Consider the following 26,493-nt stretch of genomic DNA (forward strand, 5'->3'; position numbering starts at 1 on the left):
CCAAAGTCATTAAAACTCTAGTACATTATGCCAGATGGTCAGACTTTTAGAAAGGTTTTTGTGCAGCCTGCAGGACGCTCGGGTCAGGTGGGAAGGCGGGAGGACCTGGGCGCAGCGCCCGAGGATTAGAAGCCGGAACTCCGGCTCCGCCCATCGGTTGGCGTTTAGACCCCTGCCGGGCACTCTGCAGCCAGCGTGGCCGCGCCCTCCCGGAACTGGCGGCCGGCGCGGCGGTGCGAGCGATGGAGGTCCTTCCCGCGGGCGGGACGCAGGACCCGCTGCAAGCCGAGGCGGCGGCGGGGCGCTCGGCAGCCGAGGGCGACGAGGAGCCGCAGCCCCACGGCCGCACGAGCCGCACGGCGTCCCTAGTGAGCGGGCTGCTCATCGAGCTTTACAGCTGCACCGAGGAGGATGAGGTGGCAGCCGGCGGGGACCGTGCGTCCCGGGGTCGCCCCCCGCGCAGCGACAGCCTGGATAGTTCCACCGAGACCTCGGGTTCCGACGTATTCCTGGGAGGTCGCGGCGTGGGCGACTCCCGAGTGCTGCAGGAGCTGCGGGAGCGGCCGAGCCTGCGGCTTCAGATGCAGTACCTGCGGCAGAAAGGTGAGCGGCGGCGCGGGGACTCCTGCCCATCTGTGCCACTTGCCCACCTGCGCCACCTGCTCTCCTTTCTTCCTAAGTTACCTGTCTACTTTGCGCTGTTTGCGCCCCCAGCCAACCTTGCCCTCCTGCGCCACCTGTCCACCTGCGCCATTTGCGCCCCTGCCCACCTGCGCCAGTTGGCCACCTGACCACCTGCGCCATTTGCGCCACCTGACCACCTGCGCCAGTTACCCACCTGGACGCTGGCGCCCTGTCGCACACCCGGAGAGTGTGACTCCTGGGGACCTAAAGTCACACTTTCACCGCGTCTATTTCCTCCCCTTCTGCAGGTGTGGCTCATAGCGTGGTCGAGTCTCCCCACCTCCCTCAGCCCCTCAGGTGCCCAAGGCCCGAGGCCGTCTAGACTCTAACTTCCCCTGAACAGCTGTTAGGATTAGTTTGGAGTTTCTTCCTTGTGCCCCAGAAGTTACCTAGAGGACGCTGGGAAGAGAGAAACAGACGACTTCCAGGACTTTCCACCCCGCCCCTTCCCTAGCCACCCACTTGGATAGGGTTTAACCAGGGAGGCAGAATAATTCGATAATGCAGTTTCGCTGCAGGTTTAATCTGGGTCTCTGGAAAGGATTGAGTGAAGAGTCTGAGCGCTTGGGCTTCACGGTGCATTTAACTGCTGCAACCTTCCACCGGCCTGGAGAGCTGAGAAATGACCTTGGTTTCCTCGGAGGAGAGGCTAATTTGATATTTCGTTTGTTATCAAACTCCGAGGCTCACGTTCTGGTTAGATGATTATTATTTATCCTCAATAATGATAGCTTGTGTTTCAGGCATCAGTACTAGCTACAGTTGCCTTTGTGCATATTTTCAAAACGTAAGGTGTGGGAGCAGAGGGCAAGTCACCATCACATTTCTTGCAAGTATCGTCTTTGTGCCAAATGACCCTGGGAGGGATAAAGCGAATTATACATACAGTGCTCATGCACTGACAATGTCCAGTCTAGCTGGTTCCAGAAAACAAAACAAAACAAAAACAAACAAAAAACAAACCAGAAGAACGATAAATCTGTCTGCTTTCGCCTACCTCTGTGAACAGTTTTCAGCTTCCTTTTCTGGCTTCCGGGTCAAGTTTCCCCCTCCAGCTGACTATGGTACTTTGACTGGAGTTGGGTCATTTTATTTTATATAATTATCCAGCTGTGCTAAAAAGTGTGTCTTGCTACGGGGCAAACGTTCAGACTCCAACAGAATCATTTCTGAAAATTTTGATTTGATTCCCTTGTTTGAGAGAGCTGTTCACATTTCACTACTAGGAAACTTTGGTGACTGCTCATTTCCTTTTGGTAGAGGGAAACTGGCAAGCCAAAGTTTGCAGGAGAGGTCGGCAGTTCGCCAGTGGGCGTTGGCACTCAACTAATCACTCACAGAGGCCTGGAGGAGTCCATTTCTCACTTACGGGGCCTGGAGGAGTCCATTTCTCCCCAGTTTTCATCCCATTGCTCACCCAGTTGCCCGCGTACCCTTTCTTTCGGTGCAGTTGACTGCGTTGGGTGAAGAAGACGCCACATAGTGACACATTGTCTCTGTTGATAAACATCCCTAGAGCACTGGTTAGACTGCCGGCTGGGCGATCCCTGCAGTTGTTCGCTGAAATGATCCTCGTTGGGTCTGCTTGTTTTCAGCCTCAGAACCCAGCCGTTCCGACGCAAGTCTAGGTACCGTGTTCACTGAGTTTCACACAGCCCAGATAACCTGCGCGGTAATTTTCTTCCCTCACTGTTGCCTGTTTCGCGGATGGCGTCAACATAGCACCTCCCCAGCTAGCGTGTGTGGGTCTGTGGTTTAGGGGGCAGAAGGAAACCGGGCTGTGTGTGGTGAAGGTTTGAACTTTGGAGTCAGATTCCCTAGTTGACATGTTGCTACTGTTTCTAGCTAGCTGTAAGGCTTTGGGCCTACGTTGATGTGTGTTAAGTGCTCAGGGAAGGTTAGAGATAATTTTTATTATAAACCCATTTATCATGTAAGGATAAAATTCCTTAGAGAGGAAATTGGCCAGTATTTCAGCTGACCTGTTTCCTTTGTTTCTTAGTGAGAAATGGAGTTGATGCGGAGACGATTCTGCCTGTATTATGTTTATTTAACCGTAGATATTACTGTGGGAGACATTTCTACATGGGGATTGGAACATGGTCCCATAAGCAGTACATAATACAGAGAAATGAAAAGTCGTAGATGCCTTAAGAAACACCAAAAATTAGATAGGGTTTCATATTATCTCATTTTGTGGTGAGCATTAGTTTTAAGAATACAGAATTGTTATTACTAATTATTATTACTAAGGTTCTTATTAATTTTAATTTTTTAAGATTTATTTTATATGTTTGGGTGCTTTGCCTACGTGTCTGTGCACCATCTGTGAGCAGTGCCTGCCAAGGTCAGGAGGAGGTGTCAGATCCCCTGGATCTGGATGTACAGGCAGTTGTTAGCCCCCGTGTGTGCTAGGATTTGAACCTGGTCCTTTGGAAGAGTCAGCCAGTGATCTTAATTGCTGAGTCATCTCTCCAGCCCAAGCTGTAGAGTTATTTATTTGATCCTTTTAGAGGAAATACATTTTCTACCACGATGGAAAATTACCAAGGTTCTAAAATGAAATTTAATAAGAAGGTTATTAGAAGACCATAGACTTAAAACTAGCACAACCACATTCATCTACATCACAAAATGTGATGGCGTTATTTGCTTTTAACTGGCAATTGATAAAGTTGTTTGTGGCTAGTTTCTATTTTTTGGGGTCTTGGGGTTTGAACAACCGGAACCTCGCACATGTTAGGCAAGGCCTCTACCACTGAGCCCTCTTTTACCTCTTGTCTGTGTTTGTGTGTACGTCCATGTGTTCATGTAGAGGCCAGCGTGCCACCATGACTGTGTTTTTATGTGGGTGCTTGGCTTGGTGAGTTTGCATTGCTGTCTCCACGGCCCTTGAGTTCTTGGGACTGGATCTTAGTTTCACTGTCTGGCTTTGAACTCGGGATCCCCCTGCCTTAGTCTCTTAAGTGGGTGGTGTTTTAGGCCAATGTAAGCTTCGGAAGGTAGGTGTGCACCTGGAGCCTTTGCTTACGTGTTTCATGCGGCATCTAGAATGGCATTTGTCTGAGAGAATTTGTCTCATGAGTCCAGTGGGAGACGGATGGGTGCCTCACTGGACTGGGATGTCTTGGCTGACGTGTACAGGTTGTTTTAGATGAAGAATGAGAAGGAGTGTGTTTAAATGCGGTTTTCTACATAGATAACTTTGGGCTAGTAGCACACTGGGGGCTTATATCTCTCTCTCAAGGGATTTATTCTTTCTTTCCTGACAGACACTAGTGAGCTGAAGACAATCCTCCGCGAGCTGAAGTACAGGATTGGCATCCAGTCGGCGAAGCTACTCCGGCAGCTGAAGCAGAAAGACAGACTCCTGCATAAAGTTCAGAGGAACTGCGACGTTGTGACAGCCTGCTTGCAGGCTGTGTCGCAGAAGAGAAGTGAGTCCTGGGGTCTGGGGTGTTTGTCCCTCCTCTGCCACTTTTGCCGGTACTGAAGCTGCAGCAGACGCTGCTTTGCCATAGTTTGAAAAGTTCAGGAACCTCCCAAATAATACGGCTTCCTAATGAATGCTTTATGTCTAGTGTTAAATCCTAGTTTTATTATTCACCAGTTGAGGAGAATAATAGAGAAAAACACTTCTCTCTGACGATGGTTACTGTTTATGCGACACCAAGGGCCTCAACAAGCACCGAATTGATGTCGCTTAAAGTTGTGTCCTTGCTCCCTTAATCTCTGTGCTCTAATGAGGATATTAAACAATTGGCGTAAGCCAATGGGGGCCGCTTACAGCCTACTCTGAAATCTAAGAAGGGCAAAGCATTTGAACAAATGAAGCCTGTGTTTTGCGTTACCCACTTTTAGCTAGGAGCTGCCTAGCTGGTTAACTGAACTGAATTGTTCAGCTACTGATCCATCTTCATTGTTACTAAAATTTTTCAGTTGATTTTGTAATTCTCCGTACAGTTGCATTGTGTCTTATTCTGCTAACGTGTCCCTGTTTTTGTTTTTGCCTTCTTTGTTGACACGCAGCCTGGCAGAGTGGGGTTCAGGTATGGCAAATGCAGGCACAAGAGTTGCTACCTTCAGACGCCTGGGACAGTTTCTTGGGTGCATGTCAGAACGGCTTTTTCTTTTTACTTTCTCCTCTGTCATGTTTTATATGTAAACAGATAGAAGATTTTTTTTTGTTTTGTTTTAATTTAAAAATCAAGATGTGTCTGTTTTCATGAAACAGATTCCAGGGCTTAATTAGTTAGTTTGAAATAATAGCATTATCAGCTTAAAAATCCCATCTGATGGTGAGTTTCCTGCTTCTCTTCCATATATTGCTGTTTGCTAGTCTCTACTTATTGACAGTTTTGGCCGAGAGGTTTCATGTAATGCATCTGAAGCAGAATGTTGTTCAGTGATCACAGTGGTCACAAGGGTCCACGCCAGGAGGAACGCAGTAGAGCAGGCGAACTTTCCTCTAGTCAGGAGCTTATCTGGCGAGCCAGAGGAGGGTGACAGCAGCGGGTGTGTGCATGGATCTGCATGCATGTATGTCTATGTAGAGTTGGCATGCATTATACATGATCACTTTTCATGGATTCTGACTCACTCAAACGTGTTAAGTAAACATGATTTCCCTTCTTTTCTAATAGGAAAGACCGGTTTTGATTTCTTTCTTTCGACTTTGTGTCTGTCTACTTATTAGCTTTTCTGCCAGAAGTTAAAAGCGCAAGCTGGAGAAAGCATGGAGTTCTGATGCGGAGGGAAGACCCGGGGAAGGGTGGGGCAGAGGAGAGGAGCCGGAGCTTGCTGGACTAATGGTAGATTTGAGATGTGTTTGATTGACAGAAGGATTGACATTTGTGTTTTTTAGACAGTGTGCCCACTAGCACCAAACTCAGCTTGTGAGTCTGTGACTGCGTCCTCCTTATAGATTTTAAAATTATGTCTCTTAATTCCAGCCATTTTTTTTCTTTCATTCTAGAGACTATGGGGCTGTCTGGAGCCTTTCCCAACAAGCTCAGTTCTTTCCTCGGTAAAACAAATGCGTTAGAGTTTCAGCCTCTACACTCATTGCTACTCTTTCTGCAAAGCCAACCGACAGCAAACATATTGAGAGTTCTTAAGAACTGGGGTTCCACTGCCGTTCAGAACAACGGCTCCTGCGTTAGCAGCAGCTGGCAACAACATAGTCAAATATTCAGTGTGTTGACTTGTTTTATTAAATGTAAAAGCTGGGATTGGGGAGATGACTTGGTGGTTTGGGGTGCTTGAATGAGGATCTGCTGAGTCGATTCCCAGAACCTAGGTGGAAACAGCTGCTTATACTTTACAGTTCCTTACAAAAGCCTCACGGCAGTGTCTCAGTTACTGTCCTATTGCTGTGAAGAGACACCGTGACCAATGCATTTTATAAAAGTGAGCATTTGTTTCATTTATTCGGGGGTTTGCTTACAGTTTCAGGGAACTGGCCCATGACCATCATGCATGGCGGCAGACAGGCATGGTGATAAAGCAGTAACTAAGAGCTTTCTTCTGGTTCCCACAGGTGAGAGAGAGAAGCAGAGGGAGAGGGAGAGGGAGAAACAGACAGACACCGAGAGAGTCAGAGAGAGACAGGGCCTGCCGTGGACTTTTGAGATAAAGTCACATATTCTAATCCTTAATGGTTCCCCACCTGGGAACAAGACACTCAAATAAATGAGATCATGAGGACCATTCTTGTTCAAGCCACCACGGACAGTGTCTCTTCATTTAAACTGGGGCAGGAATAAGAAAAGCACGGTCTAACAAGTGTGGTACGTCTGTGTGCGTAGCTCGCAGGAGACTGAAGCAGGAAGATCAAGATTATAGGATAAGCCTGGGCCACATTGCCAGACTCTAGCTCAAACAAACAAACAAACAAACAAACAAGAAGGTCAGGATCAATGTTTGTTTTATAAAAAAATGTGTCTTCTTTCTATATCACCTAAGAGTATCTATTTTAATAAACATTTTAATACTGATTAAAAATACCAGCACAGCTGTGATCATTTATTGAGTATATGCCTTATGCTCAACTATTGCCTTATGGTGCCTCCTTTAGGAACATTGTATTAGAATATTGAGATCCCGCAAGTTTAACTATTTGCCCAGAGTCACACTACTGAACGATTGAGAAAGAATTAGGAGATAGTACCCTCAAAAGTCCACATTTTCCACCATAAACCACAAACGCTCTGTTTCTTCCTCTAGTTCTACGATATTGTTGCAGCATTGCCGGATTCTGTAGTATGCAGAAAACAAGATAATCCCTGGTTTATAGCATGCTCTGCTCTAGTACAGCCTGCACAGGAAGGAAATGCTTATCTCGGCTAAACGATTGGACCGTACAAATGTAGTTTGGCGTGTAGGAAAACCCACTTAAAGGCTCCAGGACAATGAGAGGAACCAAAGGAATGTTGGGTCAGGAGGATCAAGAGTTGAGTTCAGACTGTGTTATGTAGTGAGACCCTGTCTCAAAAAAAAAAAAAAAAAAAAACAAAACCAACACAAAACCTCCTCTAAACTCTAAACAAGCAAACAAAACAAGCAAAAACCATGGTGCAGGATCAGTACTTGTCTGATGGAGGAGATATTTCCCTCATATTTATCTAAGGATGGGCTGTTGAGATATTTACGTGTTTTGCTCAATCTCCTTTTCCTGAAAGCAGAAGCCATATTCTTCGCCTCGCATGGCTTTATAATCTGCTTTGCAGATGTTAGGTGGAAGGCTGCTACAAATCAAGTACTAGAGCATAGCTGTAACTTTAAAGCTGAGATGAGAGGAAGCATGAGCAAAGTATGAATATATGTGGTCGTGTCGAAGCCTTGCCGACCACACACAGGCTTATCAGAGAGCTGGCAGCCTTGTTTTAGTGACGAATCTGCTGTAGCATCCTGAGTCTCGTTGTTTCTCATAAGTGTCTGCAAGATCCAGATGCCTTGTCAAGTAGGTGAGTGTCCTTTGTGTGTGTATGTGCTGGTGCGTGTGTGTGCAGGTGTGCAGGTATGCATGTGTGCAGGTATGATATGTGTCATTGTGCATGTGTGCACATGTAAGGCATGTGTGTGCTGTGCACGTGTGTGTGCCTGTATGTGACGGTCAGAGGCCAGTCTTTGGGAGTTGGCTTTCTCTCTCTACCGTATGGGACCAGGGGACTGAACTGAGGTACATAGGCTGGAGAAGAGACCTTTATCCTGGGAGCCAGCTCACTAGCTCTGGACACTGTTTTTACAGTCTATTGTTTTGTTGTGGTGATATAATAGTGAACAGTTTTCTTTCAGTCATGGCTTACACACCTAAAATGGATCTAAATGCCTAAGCAGGTTGGCAGACATAGTTAAAAGTCCAGGGACATGTAACAGATCCAGGTGCCCGGAGAGAATCTTTGCAAAGGACAGTCGCTGCTTACCAGTTTGTCCTCCAGGCAGCAACCCCGTGTGAATGAACGGATTTATTCTCCCAGAGCTCCAGAGACTCCAAAGTTCACTTTCCTTGGTCCCTTGGGCCTCCTGCTCGGTAGGAATGAAGAAACAGATTCTTTGTATGTGAGCAAGGGCGAAATTCTGCAGAAGGAGAAGGATCGCGTGGATCTGAAGTGACCGTGGTACCGACAGTCTGCTCAGTTTGTTGGTGCAGTGGCTGTGTGTGTTTAATTTTGCTCATTACTAATGTAAACCAACACCTTTGTATGATATTATTGGCTGTCCTGGTACCATTTTGTGTGAGGTGCCCATTTCCCTTCATACACAGTCTGACATTTTCTTCCAGATTTGATGGGGCTCTGTGTCACATATATGTCTTACAAATGTCTCCCCTATTTGTCTATCTTTTGTCTTTTCACTGTTGTGAATGTTACCAACTGAGCAACAGTGCTAAGTTCTATGGAGTAGATTTCACAGTCACGTGACTTGTGTGTTCACAGAGTCCCATGCTCACTAGGGCCTCTCCAGTGGTTCAGTGCTCTGCAGTTGATGTCTTAGAGTTCTCAATGCTGAGGGGAGGTGGTGGCAGGAACAAGGTTTAATGTAAACCAAGGTGGCTTTGACCTCAAACTCATTATGTCGCTGAAAATGACCCTGGGACTTATTTTAATTTGCTAACTTTTTGAATAATTTAATAATTCTCACAAAATATTTTGATCATACTCACCCCTAGTACCCTCTCCTGCCCCCTTCTTCCTATCCCTGGCCCCTCTTATCACAACCAATCACCCTTTTAACCTCATGGTGAGAAAAGAAATTTTGTGTGTCTCACTGAATTTACTTAGTGTTGCTATGTGAGCATGGGCGTGGGGATTGTTCAGTGCAGCGTGGGCAGCTTACCAGTGCCTACACCACTGAAGAAGGTGGTTCTTCCTCCTCCACCATCCTATGCTGATCGCTCCTTAGTGAGCAGCGGGGCCATGCGATCTATCTTCCTCCCCCCCAGTCATGACAAGATGTTGAAGGAACCAGTCGTCAATCTTCTGTTGAGAACTACAGCTGCTGAGTTCATGAATGCCAATGCCACGCTGTGTCTAGAAGACAGCTTTGTACAATACCCCTTCCCATCTTCCAGCCCTTACCTTCCTTCTGTCTCTCATTTCACAGTGCTTGCCCGAACCTTGGAGGGGGCGATGGTGATATTTCGGGATGAGTAACTCACTCACTCAACAGTCATTTATTCTCAGAACTCTGACTAGTTATGAGTGTCGGTCATAACTTCTTTCTACCGTGAAACCAGGCTTCTCTGACCGTGACTGACAGCAGCATACTTACAGGCATAATAAATATTTAGAAAGCAATTCGAGGGCACAAAACCTCAGTGTAGCAAGACAACAGTAGTAGCGTGCTCCCTGGGGTCCATGGAGTGGACCTCAAATGCAAACACAAAACAGTTGGTTATTCCCATAACAGTCATGCCATTATTGTACCAATGGACATATTTTACCTGGCAGTTTGATTGTATAGCATGCAGCATCCATAGCAAGTTAAGATTATTGGTGCCTCCCACCCACTGCTCCAAGCAGTTTGTAGAATACCTTCTGGAACCATGAAAGCTAGCTAGCAGGGAAGAAGATTCCAGATCCCTTCCTACTTTGATTTCTCTATATGATCTTGACCTTTAGATCCTCCTGTCTCTACCACCCAAGTGCTGGGATCACAGGCAGGTACTGTTATACCCAGTTTATGTGGTGGTGTAGAGCAAACTGGGGTTTCATGGATGCTAAATCAACACTCTGCTGACCGAGTGACTTCTCCAGCCCTCAGTGTCTGAGAGGAGACTCCATAAGTCATGAAGTCAGTTTTGTGTTTAAGGCCGTCACCTTTTCAGTCCTGTGTAAGAAATATTTCCCTTCTTGTTCTTTAACCCCCAAACTCAAGACACGTCAGAATCCAGAAATTTTGTCTTATTTTGTTATTTCTATAGTGCTGTGGCCCGAGCTGAGCCTCAACCCCAGCCTGAAAGCTTTGTTGTTTTGTGATTATTTCATTATTTTGGTCTAAACCCACGTGTAGTTTCTTTCTGAAGTCATCTCAGTGCATACCAGTTCTGTCACATAGCAGCTTTGCCACATGATCATATTTGTGGGCATAAAATTATTAAGAATATTTTGGGGGTGTTTTAGAGGTATAGCTCAGTGGTCAAAACTTGCTCAGTCAGTCAGTCTCCACTCACCCTCCCTCCCTCCCTCTCTCTCCCTCTCCCTCTCCCTCTCCCTCTCTCTCTCTCTCTCTTTCTCTCTCTCTCTCTCTCTCTCCTGTCTCCCTCTCTCATACACATTTGGGCCTGCTCCTGGGTATTCTTCCCTGGGTGAACTCTCTCTCCTAAGAAAGCATAAGTTTTCCTTTCTTTATACTTCTGATATATATTCCCAAGCAAGGTGTGGTTCTGAAATACTGAGTAGCCATGCAAGCAATTAGTTCTGCAGTGGACAGCAGCTGAATCCCTTTTAGTTCAATTGGATTCTGGCACCATCTATGTGGACAAAGGTACCCCCACGTCAGAGTAACTCCCAGCTTGTTTCAGTTTTGCTTATGATAGAGTGGTTAGACCCTTCCTTCCCACAATCCACTGCTTCAGTCACCTAGAGCAGCTCACAGGACTCAGGGCAACAGCACACAGACCTCATCAAGGCTGCTGATGATGCCTGCTGCTCATCAAGTCGGGCAGTGCATGACTTAGGACATGGGAGAGAGTCCCTGCTTCCACGGCTCTCTCTGGCTAGCCATATTCCAAGAATCACACGCCCATCTATCTTGAAGCTTTCTGGCTTTTTTTAAAAAAAATTTTTTTTTCTGGAGATTTCATTGCATGCAGATAATTAAGCATGGAAAGCCATGTAGAAACATGTTTGGAAAAAGAGGTGTGGTCTAGTGCTAATATTCTGGGTGAGTGGGGACCCAGGAAGCTGGCCTCTCTATGTAGCGCACCTTGGGCGGGCTCCTTCAGCTACGAGGAGCGTTTGTGGGCTCTGCTACTGATGAGAACAATTAAAGAATCGCTTTATGCTCTGACGTAGAAATGTGGAGCAAGAGCAGCGCAGCATTTTAGTTTTGGCCTTGAGGAGGAAAAGGAGGATGTTAAAGGGTGGTGGGGGAGGAGGGGCTCAGAGAGAGAGAGAGAGACTGAGACGACTTAAAGCCCTCCAGCATTATAACGAACTTTCTTATCCCTCGCCTGCTCCGACGCTGCACCAGATACCAAGGACTCGTTCACTGTATTGCTCCTGTCTCTTAGTAAATGATTTAGGTTAAGGAAGTTATGGGTCAAGCCTGTGTGGCGAACCTGTCCAGAAACGGAACTCAGTGTGGGAGCAGGTGCTGCCCTGCCTCAGGAGAGAGGGCAGGAGGCAGTCTTCCGGGGATTGGTAGTGTGTCCCTCCGCCTGCTGCATTCTCCACTCTGAGCTCCCTGGCTGCCCGTCCCAGAGTCGTGGACTGTGGTGTGACCAAGGGTGCCTTTCGGCCTCTCTCTGTCAGTCTGAGATTGACCTGGTGGTGCCTGTTTCTACTTTCCAGCATGCTTCCCCAGCCCCAGAACCTGCCAATCTTCTCTGCTCCTTTCCTGCGTTCCCTGTAGGTTATGATTTAAAAATTCCATGTACTATATTTTTAGTGTGATCTTTTTTTTCTTTCTGGGAACTAGAATTAGATGCACTCTTTCCCCATCTGCCATTGTAACCCAGATGTACTGTGCGTGTGCACGCACGTGCTCATACATGTGCGCATGTACTTGTCTGTGTAGGTTAATTTGGTTGATGTATAAGAAGAAGCTAACATTTAGGTTAAAGGAGATTTTCCTTATATTTGGAATTTGAATGTGGATTTTATCCCCAACTTGTTAATAGTGAACAGTTTGAAGCATGTTTCCAATGTCTAATTAGTCCCGTGGTCATCCCTGAGGTAACATAGCTTATGGCAAGATAAGGGACTGGCTAGTTTTTCTTTTTATGAAGCAGAACTAGAGTGCATTGCAAGAGATTTTAACACAGATTTTAAGCATGAAGAATAGGAGAAAAATGTGCTTGGGAAAAATAATGACACACATTCTCGACAGGCTCTCATTGTGTAGTAGCTCTGCCTGTCCTGGATTTTGCCTCATAGACCAGACTTCTGGAACTCACAGAGATCTGCCTGCCTCTGCCTCCTGAGTACTGGGATTAAAGGTGTGCAGCACCATGTCTGACCACACACACACACACACACACACACACACACACACACACATACCCACCACACCACACCATACCCACCACACACACATACACCACACCACACACACACCACACACACACCACACACACACCACCCACACACCACATACACACCACACACTACACATACACCACACACACACCACAGACATACACCACACACACCACACAACCCCCCACACCACACATACCCCACACCCCTCCATACACCACATACACACAGAGCACACACAGAGCACACACAGACCACACACACCACACCCCCGCCCCACACCCCCACAGACCACACACACACACATAGACCACACACACACACCACACACACACTACACATGCACCACACATACACACACCACACATACAGACCACACACCCACACACCACACACCACCTCCACACCCAGTATACCACACACACACACACACACACACACACACACCATGCACACACACCACACACACCAGACACACCACACACACACCACACAACCCCCCACACCACACATACACCACACCCCCACAGACCACACACACAGACCACACATACCACACACACACCACACACCACACACACACCACACAACCCCCCACACCACACATACACCACACCCCCACAGACCACACACACAGACCACACATACCACACACACACCACACACCACACACACACCACACACCACACACACACCACACAACCCCCCACACCACACATACACCACACCCCCACAGACCACACACACAGACCACACATACCACACACACACCACACACCACACACACACCACACACCCCTCCCACAGCCCCACACCCACACACACAGACCACACACACACACACCACACCACACACAGACCACACACACACACCACACCACACACAGACCACACACACACACCACACCACACACAGACCACACATACACATCACACACACACCACACACACACGCTTAAACTTGTATATTTTAATAGCAGTTTCCTTCACCAAGAGAAAAAAGCGAGAACATTTGAGCATCTTACAGCTAAGAATCATGCTTGCAGTTTTTGCAATTCGTTCCAAGGTTTCTGAAAACTCACACAGTGTTTGCACATGCAGTATGACCTTTTGGACTTCGGATCTCTGAGCGATTCCTTTGGCTTTGAGATAGCTGGTGTATCTTCTTGTGACTTCATTTGATAAGGACCAGGGTTTTAGGAGGAATGTTTCTAGGACTTGGTTGTGATGACTTAGAGGTAAAGGAGAACTCAGTGTGATTTCTCTTTATTCCAAGCTTTGGTTGAACTTAGTGAGGCCCGAAGGTCAGAGCTTGCAGCTCTCAGCTGCAAGGTGTCACAATGGGGGCACCTCCGTGGATGCCGTCATTACCAAGTACTTCCAGCAGGGGGCGCTCTCTTGGGCCGTTAGGAGAAAGGCATTAATGTTCCCAGGAGGGGAAGACAGACTCTAAAACTAAAACTGATGTGATCTGCAACAGTATATGAAAGGGTTGAGAGGGTCCTTTTTTAAAATCATCTTCTGTACACATTATTACTTTTTGCATTTGATTATGATAGAATACTTCTAGAAGTGGGATATTTCAATCCTTTTTATGTGAAAAAGAGTATTGCCATTAAAACGTATTTTCAACTCTATGTATCAAAATGTCACTCATTCGCTTAACAGAGATTCACATGCATTTGCGATTTGCCAGACGTGGTTATAGACGCTGGGAACAGGGCAGTGAGCAACACGTCCAAGATGAAATGCATCCACAGTTCAAAGCGCCCTTTACCCTGCGTATAAATTTAACATGAATTTGAGTACTCTTCCCAACATTGAGCTGCATCTCTCTTGTGTTGGATATCGAGTCTACAGCGGAATATATGATGCTTTCTTGTAGGAATTTTAATATAGATCTTCAAATTCCGTTCTCTGCAGAGGAGATTTTGATGTTTATTGAAATCATTTGGGGCTTAAAACATACTAATTCTTGGCTCCCACTTCCCACCATTCAGATTTAATTGACACGAGTCGACACATTGATTTTTGAGCTCCCTGAGCTATTCTTTTGGGCAGAAGAGTTTGGAAACCACCAGTAAACTGTTCTCCAACATTGACAGACTCCCGTAGAGAAGGATGAGGGCTTATTCTCCTTTAGTTGACCCCCCCCCCCCCCGGAGTGAGTGTCTGGCTGCAGACTCTCAAACGGAGTCCAGGCATGTGCCACCACACTCGGCCGAGTCCCGGTTTTGTGACCGCGCAGTGTACTTGACCTGGCAGTGATCAATAGTGGAGCTTATACCATAGTCACAGTTCATGTGCACACACGAGTCGATTGCCCTGGTCTCCTGTATTTTCATTTGGTCTCTAGCATTTTGTGTGTGCCTCTCCTGCTGACTGTGGCTGGAGAAAGAGACCATCTGACTCCTCTTTAAATGGGCAGCTGCTAATGTAATTGACCATCTTGGTGTGGCCAGCATCCTATTTTATTTCTCTAACTCACACCCCTACTCCATGTTTGCATCCTGTTGTGTTTCCTTACTTTGTGTTTTAAATGGAAAATATAAGCAATAGAAAGAGTTATAAATCAGGTGTAGTGGGGGTACACCTGTAAGCCCAACACTGGGAAGCTGAAGTAGGGAGATAGTACATTCAAGGCTGGCTTTAGCTATATAGTAAGCCCTGTATGAAGAGAAGCAAGTGAGGTAGAATGTCCTCACACTCCTGCCTTGAGTAGTCAAGCTCTCTCTCTTTCTGCGATGGGATAAACCAGTCACATTCTTATGTATATTGTATTTCTTCCCTATTCAGGGAATTACCACTCTTCTTACCTGCTTGCTTTGATCAGTTTTTCGATCTCTATTGGATCATTCAAATTGATTTTTATCTTTAAGTTAAAACTAACACTGAAGGCCAGGCAGTGGTGGCGCAAACTGCCTTTAATCCCAGCACTCAGGAGGGTAGAGGTAGGCAGATCTCTTTGAGTTTGAAACCAGCCTGGTCTACAGAGTAGTGAGTTCCAGGACAGGCTCCAAAGCTACACAGAGAAACTCTGTCTCAAAAAAGGAAAGCAAATACAAACAAAGTAACACTGAAATCGTACTTAAACATTAGACCCCTATTTTTCTATGGTTCTCTTAATTTACAAGATGGACAATATTCTTGACCCCAGTCAGCTCAGAAATGTTTTGGAGATGAAATTGAATGTGTAAGTGGATAGATAAATGTTTATTTCTGTATTCAAGGAAGCCCTGTGCTGGGTACTGAGGGCAACCAAAAAATACACAGTATCTGTGGTCATTATTTCCCTCATGTGCTCTGACCAAACAGAACAGGCAACTTAAGGGAAGAGAAGGCTATTGTTGCTCGTGGTTTGAAGGAATACAGTCCCTCTTAGCAGAGAAAGGGTGGAAGTGGCAGCTCAGACAAATTGGAGCCAGAGGAAGGAGGTGCTGCTGTAGGCTGACTTTCTCTTTTATTCAGTATGGGAGCTGGGCTGGTTGGGAAGGCCCTGCTCATGGTGGATCTTTCCTCAGTGAAGCCTCTCTGGAAATGTCCTTAAAAACATGCCCAAAGGTGTATCTCCAAGGAGATTCCAAGTCTAGTCACTGAAGATTAACCATCATAGAATCCTTGGTGAATGTCTCGGAAAATAAAGATTCAGAGAGACAAACAAAAATTTATAGTTACTGTCCATACCGAAGTCCTGGTAGGTTGGAATTAATTTTAGACAACTTCTATTTTCATAGAGTATACAAGTCTAACGTAATGTCTTTGGAGTCTGTTTTTCTCGTTCAGTCTGATACTCCAGTAAAGTTTCCAATGTTTCAAGGTAAAACTATGTATGCACTTTTATTGAACATGTGGGGAAATGTTTAGTAGAGTTTTAGTATTTTATGTTTTAGTATTACCAAAACAAGGGAATTTCAGGCAAGCCAAGACTATTGATCCTCTTTACAGCAGGACAGAGTCTGAGCACCTTCCTAGTTCTCAATCGTGAGAAATTTGTCAGAGTCATCCTGAGCGGTGGGTAGGAGGATGGAATGAGCCGACATTGTCTCTGTACACAGTTCCTCTTCTTGATCTTTTTCCTGGGGACCACTTTTCAGGTCACAGAGCATGCATGCCCCAGTATCTGCCAGGTCAGAGGCTGGCTTCAGATAGAGTCTCCAAGAGCAGGAACGGAGTGCCTAACTTTTTCCAATAATATGCAAGATTGATCCTCCTTTATGTGTTTTTGTTTGAGAATGGTTATAAACATTTTTGGATCCATGCTATTTGTGAAAGTAGGCTCTGTATGAGAAAAGGGCAATGGGGGCTAAGATCAAATCCTCAGACCTCATGAAACATGGGAGAGTATTGGAAGGGATAGGATTAAACCAGTGGGGATGATGATCACACTATAATCTCACCATGTGGGATGCTGCGACAGGAGGATTGTAGCGGTTTAGGCCAGCCTGGACTACAGAATGAATTCCAGGCACACCTGAATGACAGCATGATCCCGCTCTCCTCCAAAGAAATAGGATTAGAAGGGAATAACGAATGTGCCACGGGAGCCAGATACTTAAGGCAGAGAAAACAGCTCAAACATTGTGTGAACACCGGGTATTTTCAGTGACCCTGGTATTCTACCACAGGATACCAGAAGGAATTCAGCTGCAGTCGGGGCTGAGATTGTTTGGTAGAGGGAGCATCACACAGTATAAAGGGTGAATTGATTTCTGTGTTTCAGAGGCCGTTTTGGCAGGAGTGAGGACAGGCTGGACAAGATGAGCGAGCACAGGGAGGAGGCTGGTGTGTCAGGTCTGTAGAGCTTATGGCCTGAGGAAGAGAGTCCTGGGAGCGAGGAAGACACTGTGATGCTAAGGTGTGTGTGTGTGCGTGTGCGTGTGCGTGCGTGTGTGTGGTGGCTTCATAGGTCTAGAGATGGGGTACAGGAGGAAGAAGTCAGAGGGACCCAGGGTTTGGGTAAGGTTTGTGAGGCACCTGTGGGTGACAGCTGATCCCTCTGGAGAGCACCAGGACAGCTGAGGAGGATTGTACAACTGCAAGGGAGTCTGGGTAATGAAAGCCCACAGAGAAGCACAGAGCCCAGGCTGCCACTGGCAGCCAGAGGCGGAGTCAGAAGAGGTGTGTTTAGGATCTACAGAAGAGTTTTTAAGCACACATGGGCATGTGTACACACACACGCGCGCACACACGCATGCATGCATGCACACACACACATTCACACACACAGAGACAGACAGACAGACAGACAGACAGACAGACAGACAGGGTCTCTCTCTCTCTCTCTGTAGCCGCAGCTATTTTGGAACTCACTATGTGGATCAGGTTGGCCACAAATTCACGGAGATTCCCCTGCCTCTGCTTCTCTAGTTCTCTATTGCTGGGATTAAAGGCATGCACCACTGTGCCCGGTGGACTTTTGCTTGTCAAATGCATTTGGGAGCACAGAGAACACGCTGGACTTTGTTATGACTGTGTGTTGCCTTCATTTCAGAGTGTTTTTGCTGGTGAGTTGGACTGAGAATTAGGCCTTTTCTGTCTTCCTTGTTCATCCCCTGCTTGGTTGAGATCCACTGCCCTTTCTTCTGGAACCCCCACTCCCCCTTTGCTATACTTACTTCTATAGAGTACCAATAACATTTATGTCTGATCCTTTGTACATGTGTGTTCTCCCTTATTACACACGGGCCTACTAGGGGAGGGGCGGCATCAGCCACTTAGCATTTGTTACGCTGAGTCCACCAATGCACAGATGGACAGGCAGGAAGGATGATCGGATGTGCATGCAATGTGAAACATGCGATTTGGTCATGAAAGTAACACACATCAGGGCAGGCCGAGGGTTTGGGAATGGCATTGTATCTGGTGTGGGGAAGGGGAAGGGCTGGGTTAGGAAGGAGCAACTCCAGGATTCTGCTGAGATACAATCTTCTTAATTTATACACATGCTGGAGTTTTGTGGATTTTAATGCCCTAGAATTTTTTTAAGCTCTTGGGAACCACTTGGAACTCATCTTGTGCGTTTTAAAGATTTGTTTTTATTTTTAATTGTGTGTAGGCCTGTGTGTGTAGGTACACAGTGCCAGTGTGGGTGGAGGCCGGGGGTAGGAGATGCCCTGGAGCTGGGGTTTGAGTTTGCTGTGAACTTGGATGCCAAGAGCCAGCTCAGGCCTTCTGCAAGGGCAGTGTGTGCTCACGACTGCTGAGCCGCTCTTCAGCCCTCAGTTTCCCATTGGATATAAGACGTTAGTGTGTATTGATGCTTTCTGGGATGGTTCAGAGCCGCTGGAGGTATGGCTATGGTCTAGGGAATCCTTTTGACAATGTCAGCACAGTCCTTACGTGAGGCTGGAGAGGAGATCAGCAAGAGGACGTCATTTGGGGGTGCACTGTTTGGAGAGCCTCTTTCTTACACTACGGTGGCTTTACGTGTGCACCTGGCCCTGTCTCTCTCCCAATGGGAGGAGGTCGGTTTTTGTTTTAAACCTTTCGTTCTTTGCATTTTTGCCACTGACATTTTATTTTCAATGAATGATTTGCCATGGAAGAATAATGTCTTTTTTTTTTTTTCTGGTAATGGCATGAGCAAGTGGCTGTTCATAATGGGCTATATATAGAAATCGGTTTAGATGCTGTGTACTGGAAAAGAGTGGTTCCCCATGCGTTCAATGCCTAGCTTACTCCAATTCCTTGTGCATATATGTCATTTCTTAGGAGTCATTCAGCTTGTTTTTAATTAATTAGCTAATTTAATTAATTTTGAGACAGTCTTTCTCTCCCCCTGCCCCTTTGGGTCTTTTGAGACAGGGCTTCTCTGTATAGTATTGGCCGTCCTGGAACTCACTCTTTAGACCAGGCTGGCCTCGAACTCAGAGAGACCCACTCTCTCCTCCCTAGTGCTGGGATTAAAGGTGTGTACCACCACTGCCTAGAGAGACAGGGTCTCTTGATGACTGAATTGGATAGACTATCTGGCCAGCAAACATCTCCCTCCCCAGTACTGGGATTGCATGTATACACACTACCATGCTTGGGTTTGTTCTTGGAACCCAGCTCAGGTCTCATGATTATGCTCCAAGTACTTTACCATATGTGCTCTCTCCATAAGGCTCCCCCCACCCCATTTTCTGTCTACTATTGCCTTCTCAACACACTCACAGAAAAAGGCTCATCCGGGGCATGGCAGTGAAGTGTGACATTTGACTGTGATCTTCTCACAAGGTTTTGATCACGGCTGGAAGTTGCTGTAGATGATGGTTTCATTGTGTGCCTCTGGGTCTTTAAGTTCAAGGGGATAGGAAGGTCACCTCACATTTTGCTGACACTACCTGTTATCGCCAGTAGAGGGCAAGCCAGTTCCTTTCCTTGGTCGGGGACTGGGGATTCTGTCCATTTGCTCTGTTTTTTGTCTAGTGCCCACCAGATTTCCGACTTACTGGATCATCAAGACCCTAAACTAGTTGTGTGATTAAAGACCAGCAGGGAAGTGGTGCAGAATTCTTTCCTTGCCTTTTTCTTTTTAACCCCATGCATCTTGACAAGTTGAAGGAAGTCCCTCTCAGCACATGTGTGGCAATCTCAGACTTTCCCTTAATAGGCCTAAAGGACTTAACCTCAAGCTTCTGTAAATGGGAAAAGTTTGGGGTCTTCAAGTGTTGGGTGACGACTCTCAGCGGATCACTAGAGAGCCTTCTCTTTTTCAGTGCCCACGTCAGGACCCACATACTGAGACTCCCTACAGAAACGCAGAGGCTTTTATGTAGCTAAAAGTCTATACACACCCGTGCAAGGAAGGTTTGCTGCTTCTGCTCTTGGAAGGAGTGAGTTATTATCCCTTTTAGGGGAGAAGCTAAATTTGTGAACAACATCGGCCTATGAGGTTGCAAAATTAGGATTCTCATACTTTATGTGTGCATGTGAGTGTGCGCCCACGCGCGTGTGTGTTGTGTGTGTGTGTGTGTGTGTATTGAGATAAGGGCTCACTATGTAGCCTAGGCTGACCTTGAACTTAAGATCTGCCTGCCTCTGTAGCCCGAGTGCTATGTTACAGTTGTACACATGGAGCCTGTGCTGTTTTATGAGACAGGGCTTGTGTTGTCCATTCTAGACAAGAGCTCTTGGGCTCAGCCTGTGGTGTAGCTGGATCTGTAGTGTATTCATTGTGCCCAGCTCTCTCTCAGGTGCCTGTGCTTGTTTGTTTGTTTATTTTAGATCTCCCTGCTGGCCTTATTTGTCTGTAAAACAGTGTTTTACCTAGGAACTTACTGGTGACTGTGACTCCTCTTCAGAACTGCTCATTGGAAAAATGCTTTTTTCTTTTTTTACACTTTTGTCTTTGTTTGGGCTAATCCTGCATCAGGAAACATAGGGTTTCTAGGGAAATGGCCATTTCTGCCTGTTACCCTCCTGACCACTCTAAAAAAAAGAAGTAATGCATAGTGGCACAGATCTGTAGTCCCAGGACTTGAAAACCTGAGGCAGGAGGATCAAGTACAAGTTCGAGGCCAGCCTGAGCTATGTAGACCTGTCTTAAAGATATGGTTGCAGTGTATTTCTGTAGAGAAGAAATGACTGGGTATGTGGAGTTGTTTGTGTTCTGCTAATAATTGCCCACACCCCGTGAAGGCCAGTGAAGTGGAAATGCACTGGGTGGGCATTCGTGTAGTCTGTTCTAGAGTCATGTTCATAGCCACGCCCTCCTCTCATGCTCGGGCCAGGATTTCTTAAGTGTCTTAAGTTTAGTTAACAATCCTTGTGCTTCAGTTTCAATCTTATTATTCCAGAGACTGTATCTGGAGTGTGCATCAGAGTCACATGTATAGTTAGTTATGGAGGGATCAAATAATCCAAGTCTTCCCGTGGTCTACACGAAGTCCTTCCTTCTGTTGCATATCTCCTGGTCTACCTTCTGTCCCCATCACCTCCAGGCCTTGGCGAATGAGCATCGTCCTCCTGATCTAGTGTCAATCCATAGCAAACTCAATCCAACCGCTCGCTCCCAGGCTGTGCTAGTGTGTGTTTGTGGGGTGTGTGTTTAGTATTTTGGGTTTTCTGTGCCTACGCTCCTCACTCCACCCCTCCACACCTGCTCCTCCTCTTCGTCCTCTGGTGTCCCCAACGTGGAGCTGGAGAGGTTTCATGGTAGCGAAGGGAAACCGTAGCCTGGAAGAAAATAAGAAATGGTTATTGAATTGAGTCAGGCAATATTACTCTCAAATGTTCTTTGACGTAGAATTCTCTAATAACCTTTTCCTTTAGGTCTTCACAATCTGTCTTCTGTAGCTCAGCCATCCTTGTTGTTAGGAATTCAATGACAGGGCTTGAGCTATAGCTCAGTGGTGAATGATTTTCTAGTACATCTGAGTTCCTGGGTTGAATTCCTAGTGCTGCAGAGAAGAAGATACAATGTCCCCCCAAAAGAAATGTTCCCCCCAAAGAAATTGAACCCAACAACATAGCAAGTCAAAGGCAAGCCCACATCATAGTCTAAACTATTTTTTCTCCCATGGAGAATCAGCTGTGAACTTGGCTGTCTGTAACATCTGTCCATGTGGTTGTAGTCAACTGGATGAGCTCACACAGGATGGGGAAGGCATATTCTGTTCTAGTCTCCTTTCTTCCATTATGTTAAAATATCTGGATACAAAGCGACTTATGGAGAAAAGGTTATTTTAGCTCACAATTGCGGTTAGGGTTCATCATAGCAGGGAGGTCAAGGCAGCTGGAAGTTAAAATGTTACATCATACCATTTATTCCCAGCCACCCACTGGAATAAGCACACGGGAACTATATTAATTACCACACTGTTTGGCCTATTAGCTCAGGCTTCTTATTAACTAGCTCTTACATCTTAAATTAACCCATTTCTTTTAATTTATATATCACCACGAGGCTGTAGCCTACCAGTAAAGTTTCAGTGCCTTTCTCCTTTGGCAGCTACATGGCGTCTGCCCGACTCTGCCTTCTTTCTCCCAGAATTTTAATTTAGTTTTCCCTCCTAGCTCTGTTCTGCCCTGTCATAAGCTAAAGCATCTTCTTTATTAATCAATGGTAATAAAACATATTCACAGCATACAGAGGGGAATCCCACATCACTGTGTAGCTTTGGAGCCTGTCCTAGAACTTGCTCTGTTGACCAGGCTGGTCTCTAAGTCACAGAAATTCTCTTGCCTCTGCCTCCTGAGTGCTGGGATTAAAGTAAAGGCATATGCAACTGTCTGGCTCCACTCTTTTTTCTTTAAAGATTTATTTATTTATTTATTATGCACACAATGTTCTGCTAACATGTACACACCAAAGAGGGCACCAGATCTCATTATAGATGATTGTGAGCCACAGTGTGGTTGCTGGGAATTGAACTCAAGACCTCTGGAAGAGTAACTGAGTCTTTCTCTAGTGAGTGTAATATAGTGCAATAACTCTTAAGCACTTAAAAAGCCAGGGCAATTTGGGATCATTGCAATAGTTTTCTTAATTCTGCAACAGTGATTACAACAGCTGCTTCTCACTGAAGACGGAGCACAACATTAGCACAAAAATGATTCCGAACTAATTATACCCCGAGCCTGCATCATTGGACATCTCTTATCTGTGGAGAGGGTCCTGAGTTTACTGCTGCCTCAGTCAACTAACCAGCTTCCTGTTTCCTTTTTTTTTTTTTTTTTTTTTTTACACGGGATGAGTTAATTTTAGAAACAAATCATTTCGGAAGTCTCTTGGGAAACTTTAAGGTTGACCAGATTTCTCCTGGGGAACTCACAGGGTGGATCAATGCAGAAAGGAATGTTATGGATGTCACCAAAGCACATCTGTCCTGTTCTTACCCCTGTAGGCCTTGTCGTGGAGCCACAAGTGCAAAGCCAGCTCTGTTGCCCTCACCTACGAGCTTGCTCATTCTCTCTGCTCTTCCGGACTTTTGGGATCCAGCACAGTGAGAGTGACCTTGTTGATGTTTCTTCTTGGTTATTTGTGTCAGTGTTAGTGAATAATGTAGCAATGGTGACTGTGTTAGTTGATAATGTGAAGAATATGCGGAAATGATGGTTATCACATTTAGTGGGACACCAGTGGGGCCGAGAGCAAGTCGGTTCTAGGTCTCCCAGAATGCTTTGATTTGCTCAGGTAAAATTATCTGGCTATATTTTATTAACATAGTCATTAGGATGTGGCTTTAGAGTTAAACCAGGTTAACATCCCAGCTAACTAGTCGTGCGATGTGGGGGGTGTTATTTAATCTCTTCATTTGCTCGTACTCTTCTCATTTCTCTCTCTGGTAAGACTTTTTCTGGGGAGATATGAAAAATGTCTGTTCATCACAGACGGAGCACCCCCAAAAACCAAAGATGGTTCCACCTAAGTTCAGCTTCCTGAACCAAAGAGTTATTGGGGCTACTTAAGCCTAGGCGAGGGGTTATTTATAAAGCACAAAGGCAGCGGATTGCCAAAGAGCCCACCCCAGCATGAGTGATGGCCCCTGAAAGCTGCATCCCTGAAGTTTCCTGGCAACGTATGGGCTGTCATACCCCTGAGGACCTCCTTCCCAGCCGCTGTCTACCAGTCACACCCATGCCGAGGGGAGGGGTCTCGGCAGCCACCCAGCGTTCTTCTCCTAGGGTGAAAAAATGAATTCAAGGAAAAACCAATAATTTGCCATACATATTCTCACCCAGAACCAACTACTTACATGTGTTGATTGTGTTAATCTTTTAGTCATTTTCCCCTGATCCTAGTTAAAGATACCCTGCTGATCTGTGCTCCTTTTTATTGGGATGTTAGATCATTAAAGCGTGCAGTCCTAGTGTTTGCTCTGCAGTCAGCAGCTGACCTCTGACCGTTAATGTCGCTATCCCCCTTCCCATCCTGGCTCCTGTATGTTTGCATCTCTGTTAAGAAATAGAGTTCTGGAAAGTTGGGAAACTTAGAAAAATATGGTTCTTTTGAGATTGATTTATTTCCATTTTCTGTGTATAGGTGTGTTGCCTGCATGCATGTCTGCATACTGCATGCATGTAGTGCCCATAGAGACCAGAAGAGGGCATCGGATCCCATTGGAACTGGAGTTCCAGATGATTGTGAGCCACAATGTGGGTGCTAGGAATAGAATCTGGGTCTTTTGGAAGAACAGCCAGTGCTGAACCAAACCTCTAGACCCCAAGTTCCCTGCCTCTTTTTGAACAAGCTATTTCTCCTTTCAGGATATATTTGCAACCCCCAGTTTGACAAAACTGTTGTTAGTACATGTAGGTATATGGAATTTGCCAAGAAAAGCTTATTTGTACTGCAAAGAGTGAAAAAAAAAAAAAAACCAAAGACCAGCAAACTTTCTAGTAAATGTTAGGCTAGTAAATGTTTGACAAACTTTAAAAAAAAATCAAGATAAACGATGTAACCAATTTGTCAGTAAAAATAAATGCTTTTTAAAATTATTTTTCTGACATTTCAGATAAGATCACTAGGTCATATTGGGTGATTAAAAAAAAAAAAAAAGAACAGGGGGTCAAGTGACCCGGTGGCAGCAACCTGTGACAGTGTTACTATGTAAGGTAAACACGCCAATGTTGTGGTGCACACCTTTAATCCCAGCATACAGGAGGCAGAGGCAGGCAGATCTCCAGCCTGGTCTACAGAGGGAGTTCCAGGACAGCAAGAGGTACATAGTAAGACCATATCTCAAAAACAAAACAAAAACCAAAAAAAAAAAAAACAACCCAACAACAACCAACCAACCAAACAAACAAAAGACACGTCTTCAGAAATAACCCAAGTGCCTAGGAATGAGCAGGTGACATTTCTATTGAGAGTTCACTGTGTGGCAGGCGTGCGGTGGATGTTTTATCTGTAGTACTTGCTCTGTGAGCTTTAGCTCCTCTCTCATGCCACCTCCCTTTGTGCCTACATGTCCAGGGTGAGCAGGGCAAGGGTGTGATAGTTGAGCATCATTGACTACACATCACACACATCGGAAACTTGTCAGGAGTCTAAAAAATAGTATGTACTTTTTTTTTTTAATTTGCACGAGTGTTAGTCAAAATACTGTTCATAAACACATCTGCTTATTCCTCTTATAATTGAATTAAAATGTCAGTTTTTAGTGAGTGGGAAGGCAGGGTTCTCTTCTTGACACGATGACTTTCTGATTTTATTTATTTTTAGCGTTCATGTACCGGGTAGCAAATGTGTAGCCAGCCCCGTGATAGCTGCAGGCATGGGTGGAGAGAGACAAAACAATGAATAGAATTAGTTTCTGCGATCAAAGAAGCTTATGGTTTATTGAGGGCATCAAAGTCTTCATATGAATAATGGAAGCACGCAGTTGAACTACATGTGGGGTGTGAAGTGTGGCGTATGAAATGCAGATACTAAGGAGGACCCCACTCTGATAAGCTGTGTGTTTTCTAGGTATAGTTAGAAAGAAACCTACAGGCTGGGCGCTGACACACACGCTTAACCAGCACTCAGGAGGCGGAGGCCGTGGAATCTCTCTGAGTATGAGGCCAGCCTGGCCTACATAGAGAGTTTCAGAACATCCAGGGCTACACAGTGAGAGGAAAAGGCATGGAGAGGATGGCTGTGTGTATTAGTTTCTGTGTTAGAAAGGCCTTTCACATTTTCTCAGAACACACAGATTTATCACCGCGAATCCAGGAGCCACAATAAAAAAAAAAAAAAATTGAGTGCCAATATAGTGATAATACAAGTAGAAAAACTCTATACCACACGCTTTACTTTTCATACACAATTTTTGTTCTTTTGAGATAGGTCTTACTAGGTAGCCCAACCCAGCTCAAACTCTCAGTTCTGTCTCGAACCCTCAGATGCCAGGATTACAGGCGCGGATCACCACACCTGGCCCGAAGAGAGTTGACACCACTGTATAACATCACCCTTCTGGCCGCATGTATAAGTGAAGATGAAACACTGGTCCTAGACTATAATTTCTTACTACATTTATTCAAATAAATCTGAACAAAAATCCCCAATTTGAAACCCTCGTGGTCACAACCACTTTGGGTAAGGGACACTGAAGCTGTCATTAAGCATCCAGTGCCAGGAAGGCTTAAAATTATCAGAGGTAATCTCGTCTTTCTCAAAAGACATAACGTGTTTCCT

The 26,493-nt window shown here is 45.6% G+C and overlaps 1 protein-coding gene across 2 annotated transcripts in view; it reads left to right on the top strand.

The window, feature by feature from the left end:
- The first annotated feature begins 242 nt into the window (after positions 1-242).
- Positions 243-26,493, top strand: part of Tbc1d30 (TBC1 domain family member 30) — a 74,753-nt gene continuing 48,502 nt past the window's right edge. Inside the window, exons 1-2 of one of the 2 annotated variants that reach the window (XM_038314768.1) lie at positions 243-603; positions 3,957-4,121. In XM_038314768.1, coding sequence (XP_038170696.1) covers positions 243-603; positions 3,957-4,121 — 526 coding nt within the window. The remainder of the gene's footprint in view (positions 604-3,956; positions 4,122-26,493) is intronic. The other variant, XM_038314770.1, reaches the window with a different exon arrangement.

The sequence above is a fragment of the Arvicola amphibius genome, chromosome 17 (assembly GCF_903992535.2).
Source record: "Arvicola amphibius chromosome 17, mArvAmp1.2, whole genome shotgun sequence".
Lineage (NCBI taxonomy): Eukaryota > Metazoa > Chordata > Mammalia > Rodentia > Cricetidae > Arvicola > Arvicola amphibius.